Genomic DNA, 22,650 nt, shown 5'->3' with positions numbered 1-22,650 from the left:
GAATTTGTCCTCATGTATAAGCCACCTTTAATGCAAATATCACTTTTATACTACATGTGGATATGGAAATGTGGGGCTCATTTTACTGTTGGGGTCCAAATCGACCCCCAGCAACAAAAACAATTGTAACGAAGGTGACAACAAAAATAAAAACAAACAAACAAAACCCAATTAGCATCAAAATTAATAAATAAATACATTCATGCATCTTATACTACAGTTGATATCAGTAAAAAGTCCCTCGTCACTATCATACTGAATCTGTGATGGGGTCCAGAATGACCCCAGCAGGCACGATTTGTACTAAGATGTTAAAATCACCAAGGAAGCAAGTTTATTGCTTAAACATATTCCGTTAATTGCAGGGAGCAAGGTTAATATTTGCACTCACCGCTTTTTGTTATTATTATAAATTATTATTATTATTGAACATAAATTTTCTAAAGGTTATAAACTATTGTATAGTTTGTTAAGCTGCTTTTGTTATGGGCTCCGTTTTGACTCCTGTTGGTATGATTTGTATGCAAAATAAGTTGGTAGGATGAGGGTTCAAGCGGAGTGTACGCAGAGAAAAAATTGTACCTCAGACTGGCGGTTCATTCGTCTCTGGAATTTAACTTGACCAAAATAAAACTCTAGAACTAAGTTGCTCATGATTTTGAAAAGAGATTTTGAAAGAAAAGATAAATGCTCCTTAACGTGGTCAGTATAGAACGACGGTTGCAACATCAACATATTGAAAATGATGAAAATACGTAAGCTGGAAAAATTATCGGATAGGAGTGAAATGTGCATTTAACCACCAACATGGCCGCCGTGACGTCACGTGCAAACCAGCAATATTGACACCTGTCTGTTCAGTTTCTACATATTTGAAGATCTTAGAAGAAAGGTAAATCAGTGGTTAAGTTATTTTTTTTGTTTTCATTAAAGATATTTTTATTCATATAACGTTTTCTCGTGACACACGGCCGGTCGGACCTGAAAACTCGGCCCGGCCCAAGGGCTGAGAAGCAAACAAAGCCTCCGTACGTAAGCGGGAAAAATAATCGGATAGGAGTGAAATGTGCAAAAACATCTATTTATCATTGTTAAGAACTTAGAAATGTTTTGAATGAATGATAAAACAATTATTGCATGAGGCTGAGTAGGATGTGAAGAATCTGAAGAATTATGCAGATCGTTCGGCCGAAGTGGATATATCTGGAAAATTCTTAACATCCTACTCGGCCTCGTTCAATAACGTATTGTTATTTTATTCTTATCCACTCGACCGGCAAGCAGATCGCTATAATAGTGATCTGCTTGCATATTCCATTCAATTCAATTCAATTCTTTATTTCACACTATATAAGATATTTACACAAGTGTACGTAGGTAGGAAAATAAAGTAGCTGATAAATAATAATCAACTAAAAGACATTAAGTTCATTTGTGTACAGAGTCCAACGTAGCAAGAGCTTTCTTGTTGGACACCGTCATGTTCAAATAATCGGCAGCAGAGAAGAGAGGAAATAAAATCTCAGATAATATCAGTGATAGAACATATTAACAATTGCCAGTATATATATTATCTAAAACTAACATAAACCTCTCTTCGTTGTAATTTACCTGCCATTTTCAGCATCTCCAAGCCTCTTTTAGCCTCTTTCATGGGCAAAACAAAGGATGTTCTTGCAGTGTGGAAGCAGAAGCCGCATTTATAGTTGCATTGTCTTGTGAAATGATAGTTCACACTTTGAGGGATCTTTAGCTCTCCTGCAGGTTTGCTATTTGCCACCAGTAGCAAGTTTCCGGGTGGACCAACCACTCTCTTACCAAAGATCATTTTCCTCACATATCGCAGAAACATTGTCAGTAAAGGTAGGAAAATAAAAGTTATGGTAATTAACACATAATCTAACGCCATCAACCCGGTTTACTACGACTTTCCTTCCCTCAATTGTCGAAAAAAACTCCAACTGGCCTGTTTCTACATTTGATTTAACTTATGAGACGAATATGTCAGAATATATATCTGCGATCCAAATTTGGTCACTCGTTTGGTTGCAATGTTTTCTCGGAAGAGAATCAAATTTAAAATAGTTTTCTCAGAAATCACGTGACATAGTCACATAACGTTATTTTTCACGCAATGTCATTTCGTGTATTTTCGCTTTATATCCTTCAGTTTCTTTACGGCAACGAAAAAACTCTCTTTTTATTAGATTATGATGCGCTATGAACAACAAAAAGAAGCTGAGAAGAGAGAAAAGAAATAGAGTATACCTTGATACACCGGAAGTGCGTTTCGAATTTCCCTTCAACCTGATTGGCGATCACGACAAACAAAACAAAGGCCTTTTTTAACTTGCCAATCGTGGCGCGTACTCAAATCTGGGTACACAGCTGGAAGTCCAGAACAATGATTTCGGCGCTGTTTCGCAGACGGAGTTAACCAGAGTTTAATTTCGTCTGCGCGCAGGCTAGATACACGGCCGCCCGAAGATAAACTCTAAATTTTCATCAGGCCAAAAATATTGCTGGGTAAAATATTACTTACCACTCAAAAAAAAAAAATATATATATATATATATATTCACACTTTTTAGAGCTGCGGTATTATATCTTCTTCTTAAAATGATTTTCTTAGGTAGTGACATTCGTGACACTAGAATTATCTATAATTACAATTTGCTGCAAGGCCGAGAGCTTTAATATGGAAATTTTGTGTAATGTATTGTGTTCATGTCTGTAATTTGCATTTATAAACCGTCCATGGCCAATATTTCTGTCCTACTTGATTTAGTCTTTTAACGACTACTGATAAATGTTCCAATATCAATTGTTGGCTACACACTAGAAGCTGAGTTAGTTTCAAGTAAGCGCTTGATTCAAGTGCACTTCAGAAAATCTTAAGTTGCTCTGTAAAAAAACATTGCTTCACACTTGTTGACAAAGTATATTTCCTGAAGTACAAGCTGTCAATTGCAATCATCTTTCGCGATATAGTCATTTAGGCATATCACAAACAAACAAGTCTTTGCGATGGAGGAGAGTTTTTTGTACTTTCGTACTTACTTTTTCGTTACTTTTAAACTCAAATGGCCAAATACTAAAACGTAGTTTAGCCAGTGTTTAAAAAAACCGCGTTCTAAGTCATTTTCAATTTCCCGAACGATTTTATCTAAACATCATTTATTGTGAACAGTTTTATGAAAGCATACAGAGAAGACTAGAAAAGCATATTTTTATCTTCTTAAAACAACCCACCACAGAAGAGATCTGGAGGTTCAAAGATTCGTTAAACTGCGAGTTAAGTTAGTGTTCGTTTAAATATTTGGCCCAAAGGATTTTAACCTGAAAGGGATGCTTTACACGAACTTCGTTTTTTACTTAGCAGCGCCTACCCCGCAACGCCCCCCGCCAAAAAAAAAAACAAGCAACGTCTTCATTGCCAACCTCGTTCCCAGGGTTCTCTCTCTTGCTTCGAGAGAGAACCCTGGTTAGTTGCGGCTGGTCACGGGACTTCCAAAATCTGGGAGCCAAAAGTAAGGGGGGCGGGGGGGGAAGAAGAGTAAATAATGACACAATGACAAAAGTTACTCTGTCGGGGCCCGAGAGGAGTTTGCCGCCTCGTTCATTAGGGAGCTTAAGCAACACACGGACGAAGACGGCTACGACTGTTTCGTACCTCGGTTTTGGGTACTACTCGGGTTGAAGACACACCAGGAAAATAATGTCAACGGGATCTACCAGTTGTTTTTGAACTACTTTAATGTCACAATTTCCAATCTCGCGACAACTAGCTAGATGTGTATATGCGTAGTCAACTGAAAATAAAGGCATACATTGCATTGCTTACTTGTGAATCGACTATAAAAGCTTGATAAATCGAATCTAACTGAAAATGAAATCAGCAAACTTTCTTCAACAAATGTGAACATACTTACAATTCTGTAAGGCGTTATCCCGTGATGACACGGCTATTTTCCTATCTTATTTGAAGAAAAGGTATAAGACACTGTTTCCAATAACAGGATTCTTTCTCACTGACCCTTCAATTTCTCTAATCACGCTAGTCCCACGAGCGAGCTGAAAACTGATTGGCTAAATTCTAAGAAAGAATAATAATCTTGCGTGTCCGGTTTTATCGCTAATAAAAACAATCAAAAAAATACCGTGACTCAAAACTAATTACAGCTGTCAACGGAGTGCAAAACACTCGGCCCCAGTGCGGAAATTGGGGACCTAATTGAGCAACGATCAAATTAGCACGAAGTTAAACTCAGCTATATTTTATCAGTTCAGTGTTCTGGAGTAACAAATGTTTCTATTATTGTTCTTCTCCACAAAGCTCTTGCTTTGTAGCAATAACGCATAATTTGTGTATGGGGCGATCGTACTCGCCATTCTGGGTTCTGATGCGCACCTTCCTGACTAATCCGTCCTCCCCTGGGTAGGTGTCTACAATCAGCGCCATCTCCCACTGTAGTCTCTTCCGATGTGGGTTGAGCTCGAGGACCAAATCGCCGATTTTGACGTTCTCTCTTTTACGAAACCACTTGTTCCGCGGCAGCAACGATGGAGCAAAGTACTTCATCCAGCAAGTCCAAAATTCGGCAACTCTGTTTTGGACACTCCTTATTAAATGCCTCGGATTAACTCTGGCTTCTTGCTCGGGCTGAGGAGGACAGCTGTGACGACCAATTAGGATGTCGTTCGGGGTAATAGGTGGTTCCTCCCAGAGGTCTTCGGAACTTGGGTAGAGGGGCCGACTGTTGATCATGTAGGTAACTTCAGCCAGGAACGTTCTCCACTGTTCTTCAGTGAACGCTTGATTCTTATATACACTGTTGAGGGCTTGCCTGGCGGACTTAATCAGCGATTCGACAACCCCATTTTGGTGACTCGCATGTGGGACGTTCCACTGCCATTCAAAATCACAGACAAATTCTTCTGAAAGGATGCTTTGTATCTTGGGGATGTCCCAGTTCTGCATTACCTCTCTCAGGTATTCCTGTGCCCCTACAAAGTTGGAGCCTCGGTCTGACCAGCAGACGTTTGGGTGTCCGCGCAAACATGCGAATCGACGAAAGGCCATTAGGAAGGCTTCGGTTGACTTGTCAGTTACGAGTTCCAGGTGAACCGCTCGCGTTGTTGCACATGTGAAAATTATTATCTGGGCTTCTTGAAGTGTTCTTCGGTTCAGTCTGATCTGCAGTGGCCCGAACATGTCCATAGCGGTGTTCGAGAATGGAGGAAATCCGGCTGCTACCCGCAAACTTGGCAGTTGACCCATAAGCTGTTGTAGGGGTTTCTTGCGCAGTTTCCGACAGTCGACACACTTGCTGACCACGGACTTAGCCATTTTCCTGAGCCCAATAATCCAAAGCGTTCGCCTTGCTTCGTGCATGAGACTCTTGTAACCGCAATGTCCGCGTTTCCGGTGCAAGTGTCGTAAAAGGAGGATTGCTAGTGTATGATCTCTGGGCAGCACAACGAGGTTTCTCATGTCCTTTGGTAGGATCCTGGCATTTTCAAGGCGGCCACGAGCTCTGATTAGCCCTTCCCCGTCCGTTGTGGCGATCAGCTTTTCGTCAAGTTGTGACACATCTAGGTGGAGCTGACTCCATTTCAAGAGTTGCAATTCTGAACGCTTTAGATCCTGGACTGTTAGGGAGCTGTTGGGTACAGCCCTACGTCTTGTAATGTCAACAAAACGATGAACGTAAGCAAGGACTCTGCGAATTTTTGTGAACGTCGAGCAGCTTTGCAATAAGTAGCAAAAGATAGGGTTGTCCTCTTTCTCTTTGTGAACTGAGGCAGCATGAAACTCTCTACTGTTGTCGTGCCATTTCGTTGCAGCCTTCATTTCTTTTAAAGTCTCTTTTCGATCCTGGTGAGGGTTCTGGTCCTCGTCCTCAAATTTTGGCCATTCCGTCTCTGGCAACTTTAGAAACGACGGCCCCGAGATCCAACTTTCGAGGTCACCCGGAGCAATTCCCCTGGTAAGGGCATCTGCAGGGTTGTACTTGGATTTGATGTAGCGGAATTGTTCTGATCCCACTGTTTCTTGGATTTCTGCCACCCTAACTGACACAAACGGTCTGAATTCTCGAGGTGGGGTCTTGATCCACGTTAAGACTGTTCGAGAGTCTGTCCAGAAAGTCCTATCGCATTCGTGAAAATTAACAAAGGCCAGCGCCTCCTGGCATGTGTTGTAAATTCGCGTAAGAGCTAGACACCCCAAGAGTTCAAGTCGGGGAATAGTTTTCCGTTTCAGCGGGGCGACAAAGGGCTTGACAATAACTGGAACGCATTGATGACTTCCATCCTGCAGCTTCCAACGGAGAAAAATGGCGGCTCCATACCCCAGTTCTCCTCCGTCCGCAAAACCATGTACTTGAGGTGGACCTATTGCATGATCTGGTTTTAGCTTCCGGTCAAATTTGAAAGATAGAAGTTGGTTTATTGCTTCTTCGTTTTCCTTCCATTCTTGTTGGATTGCTTCTGGGAGGATGTCGTCCCAACCATATCCGGTACTCCACAGTTCTTGGAGGTCAATTCGGTACTTAATCGTCACAGGCGCGACGAGTCCAATAGGGTCCCATACTTGAGCCAATAGGGCGAGGCACGATCTCTTTGTGAAATCTTCTTTCTTTCTCACAACTGAGTCTTTCTTTAGGGCAAATGTGTCTTCTTGCTTGTCCCACTTGTGACCAAGCAAATCTGTATATCGTTCACCGCTGGTTTGGTCGACTTCCTGGCTGTTTGAATGCCACGCCTTTATCTGGAACTGACCCTTTCCAAGCACTTCGTCAATTGTAGTTGTGACATGCTTGGCTTCAGCAGCGGTTGGTCTGGATCCACCAATATCATCAACGTACGTTCGCTCCTGAAGTTCCTTCGCCGCCTCAGGGAACTCCAGTTGGGAAGCTTTCGCCAGGATGTTGATGGCATTCGAAGCGATATCTGGAGCTGGCTTGTCCCCGAAATTTAGTCTGAGCCACTGGTATACAGTGGGAGGATCACTCTGATTCTTTCTCCACAGGAATCGATGAAAAACTTGATCATCCGGATGCACCAACACTTGGTTAAACATCTTGCGAATATCTCCGGCATACGCAAACTCATCCCAGCGCCATGCTGATAGAACATTGGGTAGGCTGTTGATGTAATTTGGTCCCTTCTCTAGGTGATCATTAAGGGAGAGACCGTTGTGCCCTTTGGATGATGAATCAAACACAAGTCTGACTTTTGTGCTCTTTTCTGGAGTGAACACCGCTTGTAGTGGCATGTACCATTCTTGCTGACTGTGATCCACGTTTTCAGGTGGTACTTTGATGACGAAGCTTTGATCTACTAGCTTTTGGACTTCTTCATCCACGATCGCAAGGCAATCTTTCTTTTTGAACGATTTCTCAGCTGAATACATTCTTTTCAAGGCAATGTCATAATTACTTTGTTTCGGAGGCCCGGTTTCCTTCCAAGGCATCCTGACTTGCACTCTTCCGCTCACCAACGTGGTCGAGGCTGAGAGAGCTTTTACGAACTTGTTCTCGCGCAGAGCATTTTCACTGCAGGTACAAAGTTCCGTCGGTCTGACTCCTAAAAAATCTTGATAAACAAGTTTCCTTATGTCTTCTGCGGCGCTCACAGTTCCAATGTCCACTGAGTGAACACGTGGTATAGCTTCAGCATCCGAGTCCAGTTGTCCCAAGATATACCAGCCAAAACAATTCCTTTTCGCCACTGGTTCTCCTGGATTACCGCTGTTTGTATGGATGTCAACGAAGGCATCGACGAAGTCAGTTCCAATCAGAAGATCGACCGTACCACCAGACAGATATAACTTATCTGCGATCGTCTTGAGGTGAGGATAAGCTTCAACAGTTTTTCTTGACACGGTCTTAGCACTGCTACAAGGCTTACGAACGGTATGTACTCGGAGGTTCTTTCGGATGTCTTCATCGACGGGTGATTCAATCACAATCTCCAAGACTTCAGACACCTCTCCCCTTTGTTGTCCTCCGGCTAAGTTCATAGTAAGGTGTGTCTGAGGACCAGACAGACCTAGTAGCTTTGCAGCCCTCTTAGATAAAAGACTTGTATTTGAACCGGTGTCCAACATGGCAATTAAGGTTCTGAAGTTTCCTTCGCTATCTCTGACTCTGATTTTCTGGACTGGACAAACTCCAGGTACGTTCTTGACATCGTTAGCGCCCTCGTTGTCTCTTCCTTGGACACTGTTGTTTTTAGACTCGGCCTGATCTGGACTTCTTTTGTTAAAGGCAGGTGCGTCAGGATCCAAGTTTGACTTTGGTGGGTCCACCTTCTTCTCGTTATGAAGAGAACGGTGATGATTTTTCTCGCACTTGTCACAAGTAGTTCCGTCGGCCTTCGTACAGTCATTCGTGTGATGAGACACTCTTAAGCATTTTCGACATCTTTTATTCTCCTTAACGACTTCCCACTTTTCGTTGACTGTTAACCCTTGGTATACCGGACAGGAAGCGAGCAGATGCTTAGACTTGCAGCCGAGGGGACAAGATTCATCATCTTTTCTACTGCTAGCGTCATTGGCGTGATGATCGGTCCTTCTGCCTCCGCGCTCTTTATAGCTGATGCTCCCCTCAATTTCTTTCTTTCCCCTGGATCGAAAGGCTGCCTCTTGGTGGAGCCAATCGACTAAATTTGCCACGTTTTCTTCTTTCTTTTGTCGTTGCATCTCTCTCCCAAAGTCCGCGTTGTCCTTTGGTTCAAGCTTCGACAAAAGTTTCGACATAAAGAATGGCGCTTCACTTACTTGCTGAACAGGACAGCCATTGTCCTCCATGTCACTCACAAACACTAGTACTGAGGTGGCGAAACGTCCCAGACTCTTCGAGTCGCCTTTTACAGTGCCGTAGTTATCAATTTCCGCAAGCAGCTCGTCCATTAACTTCCTTTTATCTGCAAATTCTATGTCTAAAATCTCCCATGCTCTATCGATGTTTTTGCAAGTCTTCAACTGTTCTGTCCACCAAGAACCCTTGGGCATGGCTTTACGAAACCTCTGAAGTTGTTCATCCTTATCCTGGCCATGTTTTTTCATCCAATGCTGAAATTCCTTTTTCCAGGTTAAGTACGCCTTGCGTGACCCATCCCACGATGGGGCCGGTAGCCTTTCTAAACCACTTGCGTGCGGTTTTGATGCCATATTTTCTGCCATTGTTTTTACTGCGTCAGCGACTGCTTCGAGGATTGCAGTGCTTTCAGAGGTGTTTTGCGATGCTGATTGGAATGTACTAAATTCTTTTTGATAACTCGCATATTTTCGCAAAGTTTCTAAATATCGCGGTTTAATTTCGTCTCCTGAATTTAGATTTTCGGTTATTCTTTCGTCTTCTGACGTGACTCCTTCTTCAACTAGTCTATCAGCAATGATCTCCATCTGTTTCTTGACAGCCCTGTACTTTGATTCGATCTCATTAAAAACAGCTGCCAATAAGTTTAGTTCGGGTTTCACCGAATAGAGAGTTTCAAATTCCACGAATAATTCATTGAGTACATGGATAGCGTTATCTCTTTTCCCAGAGAGGGTCTTTAAATCGATCTTTGGAGGCATCGTGTTGCGATCTAAAAAATTGTTGTCGTTCTTTCAACGTTCACGCCCTTAGCCTCGTTTTCATGCAGAGAATTTGGCGTGCGGTCCTCACGCGATCACGATATCTAACCAAAAAACCGAAGAATCAGAGAATTTGTACCTTTTTTTAAGAAGTCTTGTCCTTATGGCGAAGGTTTCCAAAGACAGTCGGTCGCTCCTTTTGCTGTCGGTCGTCCTCGTTTTCCTGTCGCCAAGATGATCTTCTCGATGACTTGTTGACCTTTGGTGTATGTCCTCGTGCGTCGTAGAATTTTGACTGTTTCGTACCTCGGTTTTGGGTACTACTCGGGTTGAAGACACACCAGGAAAATAATGTCAACGGGATCTACCAGTTGTTTTTGAACTACTTTAATGTCACAATTTCCAATCTCGCGACAACTAGCTAGATGTGTATATGCGTAGTCAACTGAAAATAAAGGCATACATTGCATTGCTTACTTGTGAATCGACTATAAAAGCTTGATAAATCGAATCTAACTGAAAATGAAATCAGCAAACTTTCTTCAACAAATGTGAACATACTTACAATTCTGTAAGGCGTTATCCCGTGATGACACGGCTATTTTCCTATCTTATTTGAAGAAAAGGTATAAGACACTGTTTCCAATAACAGGATTCTTTCTCACTGACCCTTCAATTTCTCTAATCACGCTAGTCCCACGAGCGAGCTGAAAACTGATTGGCTAAATTCTAAGAAAGAATAATAATCTTGCGTGTCCGGTTTTATCGCTAATAAAAACAATCAAAAAAATACCGTGACTCAAAACTAATTACAGCTGTCAACGGAGTGCAAAACAACGACAACGCCACATAAAAAGTAAAGTCGCGCTGCTTCAGACTTTATCGCGCTTATTCCATCTCATTCAGCCCGCTACCCGAACTTGAAACTTTTTCAAAGCTTTTATGCAGACCATGCGATAGAAGGCTATCAAACTACAAGAATGTCACCCGAACCGGAAGCAAAACAGTTTGCACGCATCTCACAACCTCAAGCGCCATTTTGAAGTATGAATTTTTTCCCTACCCCAGATAGTATTTCATCATCTAGTCGACAAAATTTAGTAGAGGACCCACCCCCGCTGGGCAATTTATTGACACAGATTTCCCCGTGACCAGCCGCAACCAGGGTTCTTTCACGAATGAAGAGAGAGAGAGCGCTGGGAACAAGGTTGCTTCACTGCGTCTTATTCTTTATTTTTCAAGAATTGCTCAACAAAGTCAACAACGCGCCTTTCGGCAAAGAAATTGCCGTAGTGTTCGTTCAGTAGAATCTTGGGGCCGCTGCAAATGCACATAGTGTTCATCGCTTTCAGATGGCTGCCATTTCCTGTTCGTCAATTGTGTTCTCAAGTGTCGTCTAGACCATACTTAACTTGGCGGTGGATTCATGATCACCAAGTAAAGTTCAAGTAGGTACATTTTACTCCTTCACACTCAAAGTAGGTTCCAAGAACACTTAGATTATTCTCGAAAGCGTTAGTGTGAAGCCAAGAATTATCGATGGAAAATTATTATTGCGCTGCTCATGTCGACGTCATTGATTAACATAAAAGCTTTTTTGTTCTGGGTAACGACAACTGCTTCTGTACTGCAGAACTGTTTCTTGTCTTTAATGTATTAGCGTAGTAATGTAGCTACTCTTTGAGGCAAATGTTATCAAGGCTTAGCCTGTTAACAGACTCCCCGACTAGAAATGGCTGAGCCAGTGTTTGTTCCGGTTTCCCAATTCCACATTCCATAATTCCAACTCTTAACTCCGGCTTTTCAAATTTGCGATATACTATGCTACGCCAAAAGTGACAAAATATCAAAGATGCAACTTTATAATTCAAATCCACCAATTCACTATCAAGATCGATAAAATTAACATCAATTTGCTTTTTGAATGTGTCAAGATTGTAGAATTTAATTTCAATTCCCACGTGTTTCATGTCATGTATCAAGAGACACGTTTTCTAAATCAAGATGCATGTTTTTTAAATCAAGAAGGGAGACGACAAGTTTTGATCAGTTTTGTTTCCGAGGGGGACTGAAACCGAAAAATCTGCCATGCTTCATGGATTGCTCCATGAAGAATCCCACCCATTCTTGCACATTCCCGCCCTCTTGCGTTAGACATGGCGAAGGAAGGAATCGAAGAACTTGTGAGAAGAATCATTCGAGCAGCACAAGGAGTTAACACATCTCGAACACATCTCGAACGTGTCAACACCTGAGGAAGAACTGAGGCAGCGATTTAAGAACGAGATATGCTCGATCAGAAAGAAAGCAGAACAGGCTCCCGTAGAAGCGATGGTGAAATATCACCACAGGCGCGCAGAACGATTAAAAAACAAGCTTCGTAAACTCGAACAGTAAAAATCTCGCAGGAATACTGTAAGGAATAATATAGGAATACTAAGCAGACGTCTCACCAGAAAACGCAATCATCGGCTAGAAAGAAAACTGTCAACAAAGATGACAATGTAAACTGAAGACCAAGATTAGCGAAGTCGATGTATTGTTAGAATAAATGAGATCACAAGTGTCTGCAAATAAACAAGGTGAATCTGACTCTTGTCTCTTATCAGACTCCTTAGAAGTAAGGGGAAAGGGAAAGCAAACCGCAGAGATAACAAAGCGGCCAAAAACCGCAAAAGAAAAGAGCGGGGAAAAAATCAAAGACAAAAAGCGCTTTTTTAACGCCATTGAGTCACGCAAACAGTATATCAAAAACCTGTCAAATGAACAACTGACAGATAAGCAAATTACTCTACTATCGCGTGGTCTAAAGTTTATCCCTACACCCGTGACAAAAGAAAATCTTATCAGGCGCCAGCTTCTAGCGGATTTCAATCAATTTGCGAGACGAATGCGACTACAATATATTTTTCACGGGGAACTGGGAAAACGAACCTCATCCTTTCCACGTGAAGTCGGACTGGGAACCACCAGTCTAGCTATCTGTGGCTCTGGAGACCTTCCTAGAGGAGGTAAAATTAGAGCTCGCAAGTATTGAACTTGACAAGCCAAAAGATAATATATCCACGGGAGAGCGCCAAGCTCTCAAAGACTTACCGCGCAACAAAAACATTATTCTTAAGAAATCTGATAAAGGTAAACACCACCGTATTGATAAGCAGACAAGACAAACTAAACGAAGGTCAGGTTCTGCTTGATGATTTAAATACACTCTTTTTTTTCTATAAGAATATATTTTATAAGAATAGCGAGGCTGAAATTTGCGAAATCTTAAGAATACTTTAAGAATAAACTACAGGCTGAGATTCTGAAAAGGATATAATTTCGTGTGGTGAAAATCTGTAAATACAAGACAAATATACCTTTTCAATTTATTCCTTTCTTTAAAGGGCAAAACTAGCTAACTATATTTAACAAAACTATAATTGATACCTTAATATATTCTAATTCGGAAATGTCATAAGCTATTATTAAGAATAATACAAGAATATTTACAGCCTAAAATCGGCGGAAAAATAAGAATATTCAGCCTGGCCCTGGAAAACAACATTCTTATATATAAAAAAAGAGTGTAACTACCGACCTCTAGACAAACCACCAATGGTTGAAACTACAACCAAAAAAGCTCAACAACTTATTAAAACACTGCTCTCAGAAGGCCACATTGATAAAACGACGGCTAAATGGCTCTCCCTTAGGCCCGATCCTCCGCGAATCCCCGTGTTTTACAAACTTACTAAAATCCACAAACCGACACCTGTCGGAAGATCTATTATATCAGGGTGTTCCGGACCTACAGAACGGATCTCAGCATAAGTTGACCTCCTTATTCAGCCAATAGCACAACTACAAGCTTCGTATCTTAAAGATACGACAGACTTTATTAACTTCATCGAGAGGATTAAACTGTCTAAAAGTGCCATACATGTTTCAATGGACGTCACAATACAAAAAAAAAAACACAACGAGAGGGTATTACCACTGTATGCCTTACATACGAAGAATTTCACCAAGGAAACCCTCCAGTCCCTACCAGGTTTTTAAGCGAAATGCTTAGTCTGATACTACTAGAAAACTCGTTCCAATTTAACTTGAAAGATTATCTTCAAACCCATGGAACAGCCATGGGCACGAAAATGGCCGTAGCCTTTGCTAACATCTTCATGGCCAAAATAGAAAAAGAAATACACTCAGACAGAGCAGCATTAAGCCCATCTTTTGGAAAAGGTTTATATCGATGACGTCATATCAGAATGGGACACAAGCAGAAACGAAATAGAAGAATTCCTTCTACAGGTAAACAACTTCCATTCTACAATCAAATTCTATCACGGCTGAAATATCAGAAACAGAGACTACATTCTTGGACACGAAAGGTTCAAAGGTGTCAGATTCAACAACGATTCTATCCTTGACGTGCGAACACACTTCAAGCCTACAGAAACATTCCAGTACACGAATTTGTATTCGTGTCACCCCGGCATGTCACCCACCAGGCGTCACAAAAGGCTTCATCAAAGGAGAAGCAAGGAGTTTTTCAACACGCCTCAAGAATAGAGATTACCCAGCTACAACTGTAGAAAAACATCTCTCTGAGGTCAATTTCGCAGACAGAAAGAAAGTATTAGAACAGAGAAACAAAAATGCAAGTAAGAAAATACTACCCTTTGTAACGCAATACCACCCTGCGTTGCCCAACCTCAAGAACATACTCGTGGGGAAATGGCACCTTATACAGAACCAACCATATCTCAGAAACATCTTTAAGGAACCTTCCCTCATTTCATATCGCAAAGGAAAATCCCAAAAAGACACTGAAGTAAGAGCTAAACTATAAAGGTTTTAAGACCAATCTATTTGCGAACTGAAGGGTCGTGCAGGCCCGTCAACACTTTTAATTATTTAAACCTTGAATTCCAACCTGTGTGCTCGGTTTCAGTCCCTCTCGGAAACAAAACTGATCAAAAATTGTCGTCTCCCTTCTTGATTTAAAAAACATGCATCTTGATTTAGAAAACGTGTCTCTTGATACATGACATGAAACACGTGGGAATTGAAATTAAATTCTACAATCTTGACACATTCAAAAAGCAAATTGATGTTAATTTTATCCATCTTGATTGTAATTTGGTGGTTTTGAATTATAAAGTTGCATCTTTGATATTTTGTCACTTTTGGCGTAGCATACTATGCAGAACCAAATTAACATATCCTGTTTCTTACTTATTATACATTTTTAGTGGATGTGGTATATATGATACTTGGCTTCTTTAATCTTAACAACACACGTCATTTTGTATATGAATTTCGCAACTCATCTCAAGCGTTAATTACTCATTTTACAGGCCACTTCTTCACTTTACACGTTGACACGATGTCCACCGATAGCAAAGTTCCATACGCAGAGTTCGGAGGCGAGAAGAAACCGTTCAATACCCTGCGAATATGGAAAATATTGACCTTCATTTCGACCTCAGTCGCATTGGCAGTTACAGCGTTGTTCATCTGGTACGCGTTGACTCACAAGACGGAGAAAAGCGGAGAAAATGTACCTGAGAAAAGCACCAGCACAGCTGACACGCTTCCTTGCCCGCAGTTTCCCACTCTGTTTCCGTTGCCAAAAACGACACCCAAGCGATTAACAGACGTGTTTGAAAAATTGGAAGCAGTGTTCAATGCGGCAGTCGATGAAAAGTCTTCGCTACCCGCCATTTCTGCTAATGTTTTTTACCAAAATCGTATCTTGTGGAGCGGCCATTTTGGAAGCAAGGTGTACAAACAGCCGGAAATGAAACCCAATGGGAGCACTGTGTACAGGATTGGAAGCGTGACAAAGGTGTTTGCTGTCCTCCTAATGTACAAGCTGTACGAAGAAGGAAAAATCGCTTCAATTGATGATCCTTTGAGCAAATACGCTCCCGATTTTGCAATCAAAAATCCTTACACAAATGAGAACATAACACTGCGCGAGATCGCTAGCCAGATGTCGGGTTTACCTCGCGAGGCCCCTTGTATGTATCATTGCAGCAACACAAACTCCAAAGAGCAACTCGCACTTTTGACGAACCGCACACTAGTGTGGCCTCCCTGGAAAACCCCTTCATACAGCAATCTTGGATATGCGCTGTTGGGTCGGCTATTAACAGAAAACTTACTGCCGAATAAAACATTCGAGAGCTGGACAATGGATAACATCATAAAACCGCTTGGAATGGTGAACACGGGATTTGAAATCACAGACGAGGTGGAAAAGAACATGGCTTACCCTTATCTACCCGGAGGAAAGAAAATGCCTTTTATGAATATTGGTTGGTTAGCCCCGGCGGGTCAAATTTACTCTACAATTGACGATCTTGCTAAGATGGGAATGATGTTCGCTCAACCCGACAAGCAAAAGCTATTCAAGCCTGCAACCCTTAGAGAAATGATGACACCCAAAGATATTACTCCAGACGGCGTCACTGTGTGGGGGTCCCCGTTTGAGATGCTGTTCAAAGAACATGTCCTTATTCGAACCAAAGGCGGAAACATCGACACGTACAGTGCTAAGTTTATTGTTATCCCCGAGTTAGCCCTTGGAGCTAACATTCTAATTAGCACTGTGTACTACGGCCACTCGACAGGGACCCAGGGTGGAGTTTTGCTTTATAACCGCCTTGTTGCGGCCTTGAACGAGACCCTGGTCGAGATACAACGTTTGTCACATTTTCCAATTGATCCAACACCCTACCTTGGAAAATTTAATGTCACTGAAACCGATCCAATATCAGGAAAGAAGGTGAGTTTCATTGTCAACGTTAAGACCGTTGAAAACATTCTACTCTTCGATTATCCCAAGGCATTCAACATGTGGCAAGAGATACGGTACATCGGGGAAAGCTTGGTGTTCCAATCTAGATATCGTACGCCCGGGATGTCTTGCTTAATTGAACGCATAGGAACTTTAAGTGCTCTTTACTATGAACCCCTGGCAAAAGATAATTTGTCGCCCGGTTTTCATATTCCGGAACGTCTGATTGTTGCGACGCGATTGACAAACACAGCAGAAAGTTTCTCGGAGGAATTTGAGGATAAAATGGAGAGATTTAATGTGAACCACTTCAAGAGCGCAATTTAAATGTAGAGGAGCCATCCATGCATAGAAGTCAGTGACAATAGAACGGACCGACTTCCCTTCACTCTGGGCTTGACCCTTTGAGCCCCAATATCCACATGTAAATTCTCCATACTGATCTTCATACATTTGCTTAAAGAATTAGTTAAGAGAGTTTGATAACAGGTCAAAGCATTTTCTCTCCAGTAATCATTTTATTAACTCTGATAACCATTTGTCCTGGCAACGTATGGATTAACCTCCCACACAGACGTACTTACGAACGTTCGTGGGGCAGGAACGCGTGACGGACCCCTAAGAACGTCTGCGTGGGAGGCTACGTATCCATGGATACTGCTAGGAGAAACGTGATGTTGGTCACTATTGGGAGTTAGAGGCTTAAAGGGGCAGGGGTTGAAACCCTCCTCCAAAGTGTTTTTTCCGCTTCTTTCCAAACTATTTTTCTCCTTAATAGTTGTTCATTTATTACTTAGGCACATTTTGTAGCAGCTATTTTCTGTGGCTAAAAGGCATGGCATCATAAGTGTTATGATGTCAGTGAGCTATTTTATGGAAAAATACTTGGACTCTGTATAAGTATTTCAGACGAAATCGAACACGCGACGATGGCTTTTAATAAAACGGCAATTCAAATTAAGTTTTTAAGTTATTAAAATAACATTATTCGTACGATGAAAGCATAGAAATCTAACTAATTTTAATAGAAGTGTGATGTTTGTTCTGAGGTTTTATTTTGCTTATAATGTATAGATTTAGCCAAGGCTAAAAGCGAAGCTCTCGGTAATAATGTACTTATAGTTTACTCAAACAGAAAACAAAGTCGTGTAATGGTAAACCGCGACGGCAACGAGAACGGCAAAAAACAACAGGTCTAATTAGCAAAAAAAGAAAAACAACTTTGCACGTGTAGAGGCCTTTTTTGCACATTGCTTTGTTTTCCACGACTACAACATGAAACTTCCTACCTAAACGTTTTATGGAAAAAAATTCCACTATGTGTTCCCGTTCGCTTTTCGCGAAATTTTACCCCGGCTAGACGTACGTACGGATGATTTTGTCAGGACCAAAATTTCTTGGATGCATAGATAACCAAATTTTCTTACCCACGGTGCTTCGAAGGGCGCGCATGCAAGAGCTCTGCTAATACCCAATTTTTGTTGTTGATTTTCTCGTTTCTGTCGTCGTCGTGCATGGCTGCACAAGCACGCTAGAAGCGTTACCATCACACAAGCCAATTCTAGATATGCGACGATTTCGTTAAAAAACCGCCGACTTAAGGAAGACGCGCGACAAAAACTACGTAAAATAGGCTATTTCCGAGTTGTTCAAGCCCCTGTTTCAAAGCCAGGTTGAGTGCAAAGCCATGATTTTTTACTGTCATCAAAATAAACTCATTTTCGCAAGGAAGGTTTTGCACTTAGCTTCCTTTAAAAAGTGAGAGCTTTTGAAACCGGAAATGGCCTGTTTGGTTTTCAAAAGTATTGGCAATAGTATTCAGTTCATTTCAAGGCTTGGTTACTGGTTAGCAGGCCTGGTTACTTCAGTATAGTATGCAGTAATCCAGAGCGCAAAACTAATCAAGGACAGATCTGAGATGCGGACACAATTAGAGCCGTTTAGAACGTGTTGATAACTGTATTGTACTAGAAATATTAAAACGTTGTGTTAATAACTTTTACCTAGAATTGCAATAGCGGTAATTTGTTTGCTCAGTAACTATAGTAACTAGAAAAGGGCTAAAACATTGTCCAGCATGCTCAGACACCAGTATAATTTAGTAGTTTCACGCAATTCTTTATCCATAAGAATTGTTTTGGGCTGCTTTTATTTGCTCATTTTCTATTTTGAGAAATTCTCAACTTGAATCTGGCGTTAGTCGTATGTGTGATGCTTATATAATCTCTCTATTACCCAACTCCAACTGCATAATTCTTCATGCCAAACTCAGCTCACCCAGTAATTGATTAATATTATACTTTTTCAAGGGGCTTTTAATTTTGGGGCATTTAAATTAAACTTCAGGTGCACGACATATGCCCGAGGGTACTTCCTTGTAATATGCTCATGGTGATGTGACGCGGGATGACGTCGCATTTCCACGACTAGATTGACTATCTTCGATAGTTACTACTTGAGGTCAAACATTTTCAGGATTTTGGGAGTAACTGGATATTCCCGGGTGGTAGTCAAGTTTCGAATCCGCCGTGGCTGCTGAATAGAAGCACTGAAGACTCATTTATACAGGTTAGCCTCGACCTAAGGTAAATATATTCACAATTTCCAGTCAGAAGACGGCCTGTGTAAAACTGTAAAACTCAAATTCAGGTATCTTCTCCCCGATTTCTCTGAATATTGACGACGAACCCATAGCAAAATGTTTCTCTTTAAACATTGAGTTTTATTTTTCTGTGAGGTACACAAACGAACGCAATTTTTTTTTGTCAAACACTGACTCTGCGATTTATGCATATTTAAAAGTTATTTGTGCTGAAACTCGTAGCCATGTGGTTGGCTAAGTCTAATTTTGTGACTATCATGATACAATGTTAGGTTATGTTAAAAAAAAAAAGCTTATGACCCTCATAAACCGCATAAGGGACACCGATGAGTCATGATCTTCCTTTAAACATATACGTCATTTCTATTTGTTTATTTATTTCGCAATTGATCCCTTATTTTTTTTAAAACTACATTCTGCTTTTGCTAAAGGCGGTGTGACGATAAGTTTTGCCCTTCCAGCAACAAATCGGGAAATTAAGCGTACAGAGAACTCGAGCGACTTCGGCGTAAGGACAACAAGGGGGAAAACTAACTCGCAACTCGCCTGGCCAGCGGGAAAGGAACTCGTCACTATTCCAAGGTACCGGATCTGCTACAACTGGAAACAGTACAGGACTCAAGCTTGGACTTCAACAGTTTAATCTTCGGCTCGTTAACGTAACTTGTACAATCAATTAAATCCACAATGTAAAATCGACGAGCATATAACTTCGCAATGTAAATCGAAAAACAGGAATAATCAGTGCTCTATTTATACCAACCGATCAACCCACTACAACATCACAAAACAAAAGGAAAGAAGGCTGAATAACATCAGCTGAACAGCGAAAACAAATCTGGATAAATTCAGTTTAAACCTTCATATGTTAAACTAAATAGCTCAAAATTAAATGTCAGTCAAGCAACTGAATTTAGGAAGTTTACAAAGAAAGCTGTGTAAAATAATTCGAGTTTCCTTTGCTCAGGATCCCTCAAAATGTCAAAACTAAAAACTACGAACGGTTGGTATTTGAACAGACTAAAGGTCTAGTTATTCAGTGACTAAGCTGTATATCTATTTCTAGAAAATTCAATTTTGGAAGTAAATATAATATGCTTACACAAATTTCCTAAGGCACACTGTTCCAGTAATTATATACATGAGTAAACAATCGCGGTTACAATGTTTGCACACAGAATAAAGATTCCTGTTTGCACAGACTAGAACAAAAACTTATTCAAAACAGTTGAAATCCTGTTTTATAATTTTGTAGTCCACGTGCCATGAAATAAATTGAAAACCCAATGAAATCTACATTTTCCCCCTAACAGCGGACACAAAAGTCACGCACTGAGATTTTCCCTTTTCATCCTTTCAAGATGTCTGATGTTCAAGGAGTTCCATATGCGAAGTTCGGAGGCCAGAAAAAACCTTACAATACCCTAAAAATATGGAAGTTATTGACCTTTATTTCAACCTTACTAGCACTGGCAGTTACAACGGCGTTTTTGACGCACAAGATGGAGAAAAGCGAAGAACCCGTATTTGTGAAAAGCACCAGCACAGCTGACACGCTTCCTTGCCCGCAGTTTCCCACCCTGTTTCCGTTGCCAAAAACGACCCCCAAGCGATTAACAGACGTGTTTGAAAAATTGGAACTAGTGTTCAGTGCGGCAGTCGATAAAAAGTCTTCGCTACCCGCAATTTCTGCTGATGTTTTTTACCAAAATCGTATCTTATGGAGCGGCCATTTTGGAAGCAAGGTGTACCAAAGGCCGGAAATGAAACCCAATGGGAGCACTGTGTACAGGATTGGAAGCGTGACAAAGGTGTTTGCTGTGCTCCTAATGTACAAGCTGTACGAAGAAGGAAAAATCGCTTCAATTGATGATCCTTTGAGCAAATACGCTCCTGATTTTGCAATCAAAAATCCTTACACAAGTGAGAACATAACACTGCGCGAGATCGCTAGCCAGATGTCGGGTTTACCTCGCGAGGCCCCTTGTATGTTTCATTGCAGCAACACAAACTCCAAAGAGCAACTAGCACTATTAAAAAACTACACACTTGTGTGGCCTCCATGGAAAACCCCTTCATACAGCAATCTTGGATATGCGCTGTTGGGTCGGCTATTAACAGAAAACTTACTGCCGAATAAAACATTCGAGAGCTGGACAATGGATAACATTATAAAACCGCTTGGAATGGTGAACACGGGATTTGAAATCACAGACGAGGTGGAAAAGAACATGGCTTACCCTTATCGACCCGGAGGAAAGAAAATGCCTTTTATGAATATTGGTTGGTTAGCCCCGGCGGGTCAAATTTACTCTACAATTGACGATCTTGCTAAGTTGGGAATGATGTTCGCTCAACCCGACAAGCAAAAGCTGTTCAAGCCTGCAACCCTTAGAGAAATGATGACACCCAAAGATATTACTCCAGACGGCGTCACTGTGTGGGGGTCCCCGTTTGAGATGCTGTTCAAACAACATGTCCTTATTCGAACCAAAGGCGGAAACATCGACACTTACAGTGCTACGTTTATCGTTATCCCTGAGTTGGCCCTTGGAGGTAACATTCTAATTAGCACTGGGTACTACGGCAACTCGACGGCCTCCCAGCGTGGAGTTTTGCTTTATATACGCCTTGTTGCGGCCTTGAACGAGACCCTGTTCGAGATACAACGCTCGTCACATTTTCCAATTGATCCAACACCCTACCTTGGAAAATTTAATGTCACTGAAACCGATCCAATATCAGGAAAGAAGGTGAGTTTCATTGTCAACGTTAAGACCGTTGAAAACATTCTACGCTTCGATTATCCCAAGGCATCAAACATGTGGCAAGAGATACGGTACATCGGGAAAAGCTTGGTGTTCCAATCTAGATATCGTACGCCCGGGATGTCTTGCTTATTTGAACGTGCAGGAACTTTAAGTGCTCTCTACTATGAACCCCTGGCAAAAGATAATTTGTCGCCCGGTTTTCATATTCCGGAACGTCTGATTGTTGCGACGCGATTGACAAACACAGCAGAAAGTTTCTCGGAGGAATTTGAGGATAAAATGGAGAGATTTAATGTGAACCACTTCAAGAGCGCAATTTAAATGTAGAGGAGCCATCCATGCAGAGAAGTCATTGACAATAGAACGGACCGTCTTCCCTTCACTCTGGGCTTCACCCTTTGAGCCCCAATATCCACATGTAAATTCTCCATACTGATCTTCATACATTTGCTTAAAGAATTAGTTAAGAGAGTTTGATAACAGGTCAAAGCATTTTCTCTCCAGTAATCATTTTATTAACTCTGATAACCATTTGTCCTGTCAACGTATGGATTAACCTCCCACGCAGACGTACTTAGGGGTTCGTCAAGCGTTCCTGCCCCACGAACGTTCGTGGGGCAGGAACGCGTGACGGACCCCTAAGAACGTCTGCGTGGGAGGCTACGTATCCATGGATACTGCTAGGAGAAACGTGATGTAGGTCACTATTGGGAGTTAGAGGCAGGGGTTGAAACCCTCCTTCAAAGTGTTTTTTCCGCTTCTTTCCAAACGATTTTTCTCCTTAATAGTTGTTCATTTATTACTTAGGCACATTTTGTAGCAGCTATTTTCTGTGGCTAAAAGGTATGGCATCATAAGTGTTATGATGTCAGTGAGCTATTTTATGGAAAAATACTTG

General features: G+C 41.5%; 4 protein-coding genes across 4 annotated transcripts in view; 2 read left to right on the top strand and 2 right to left on the bottom strand.

The window, feature by feature from the left end:
- The window catches only part of LOC140923277 (S-adenosylmethionine-dependent nucleotide dehydratase RSAD2-like), an 11,929-nt gene extending 9,874 nt beyond the window's left edge, over positions 1 to 2,055 (bottom strand). Inside the window, exon 1 of the mRNA XM_073373365.1 lies at positions 1,612 to 2,055. Within this exon, the coding sequence (XP_073229466.1) occupies positions 1,612 to 1,909 (298 nt within the window). The 5' untranslated portion in view covers positions 1,910 to 2,055. The remainder of the gene's footprint in view (positions 1 to 1,611) is intronic.
- A 2,260-nt stretch (positions 2,056 to 4,315) lies between these two features.
- Positions 4,316 to 9,589, bottom strand: LOC140922280 (uncharacterized). The gene has a single exon (XM_073372279.1). It carries the CDS (start codon positions 9,587 to 9,589, stop codon positions 4,316 to 4,318), a length of 5,274 nt encoding a protein of 1,757 aa, XP_073228380.1.
- A 5,374-nt stretch (positions 9,590 to 14,963) lies between these two features.
- LOC140923069 (putative beta-lactamase-like 1) lies at positions 14,964 to 18,381 on the top strand. Its single transcript, XM_073373130.1, has one exon. The coding sequence runs from the start codon at positions 14,964 to 14,966 to the stop codon at positions 16,704 to 16,706; it is 1,743 nt and encodes a 580-aa protein (XP_073229231.1). The 3' UTR covers positions 16,707 to 18,381.
- A 1,945-nt stretch (positions 18,382 to 20,326) lies between these two features.
- On the top strand, positions 20,327 to 22,302 carry LOC140922918 (putative beta-lactamase-like 1). Its single transcript, XM_073372966.1, has one exon. The coding sequence runs from the start codon at positions 20,343 to 20,345 to the stop codon at positions 22,071 to 22,073; it is 1,731 nt and encodes a 576-aa protein (XP_073229067.1). The 5' UTR covers positions 20,327 to 20,342; the 3' UTR covers positions 22,074 to 22,302.
- Positions 22,303 to 22,650: the final 348 nt, after the last annotated feature.

The sequence above is a fragment of the Porites lutea genome, chromosome 13 (genome assembly GCF_958299795.1).
Source record: "Porites lutea chromosome 13, jaPorLute2.1, whole genome shotgun sequence".
Lineage (NCBI taxonomy): Eukaryota > Metazoa > Cnidaria > Anthozoa > Scleractinia > Poritidae > Porites > Porites lutea.
The sequence above is the reverse complement of the archived record's forward strand: the minus strand, read 5'-3'. Positions and strand labels throughout refer to the sequence as shown.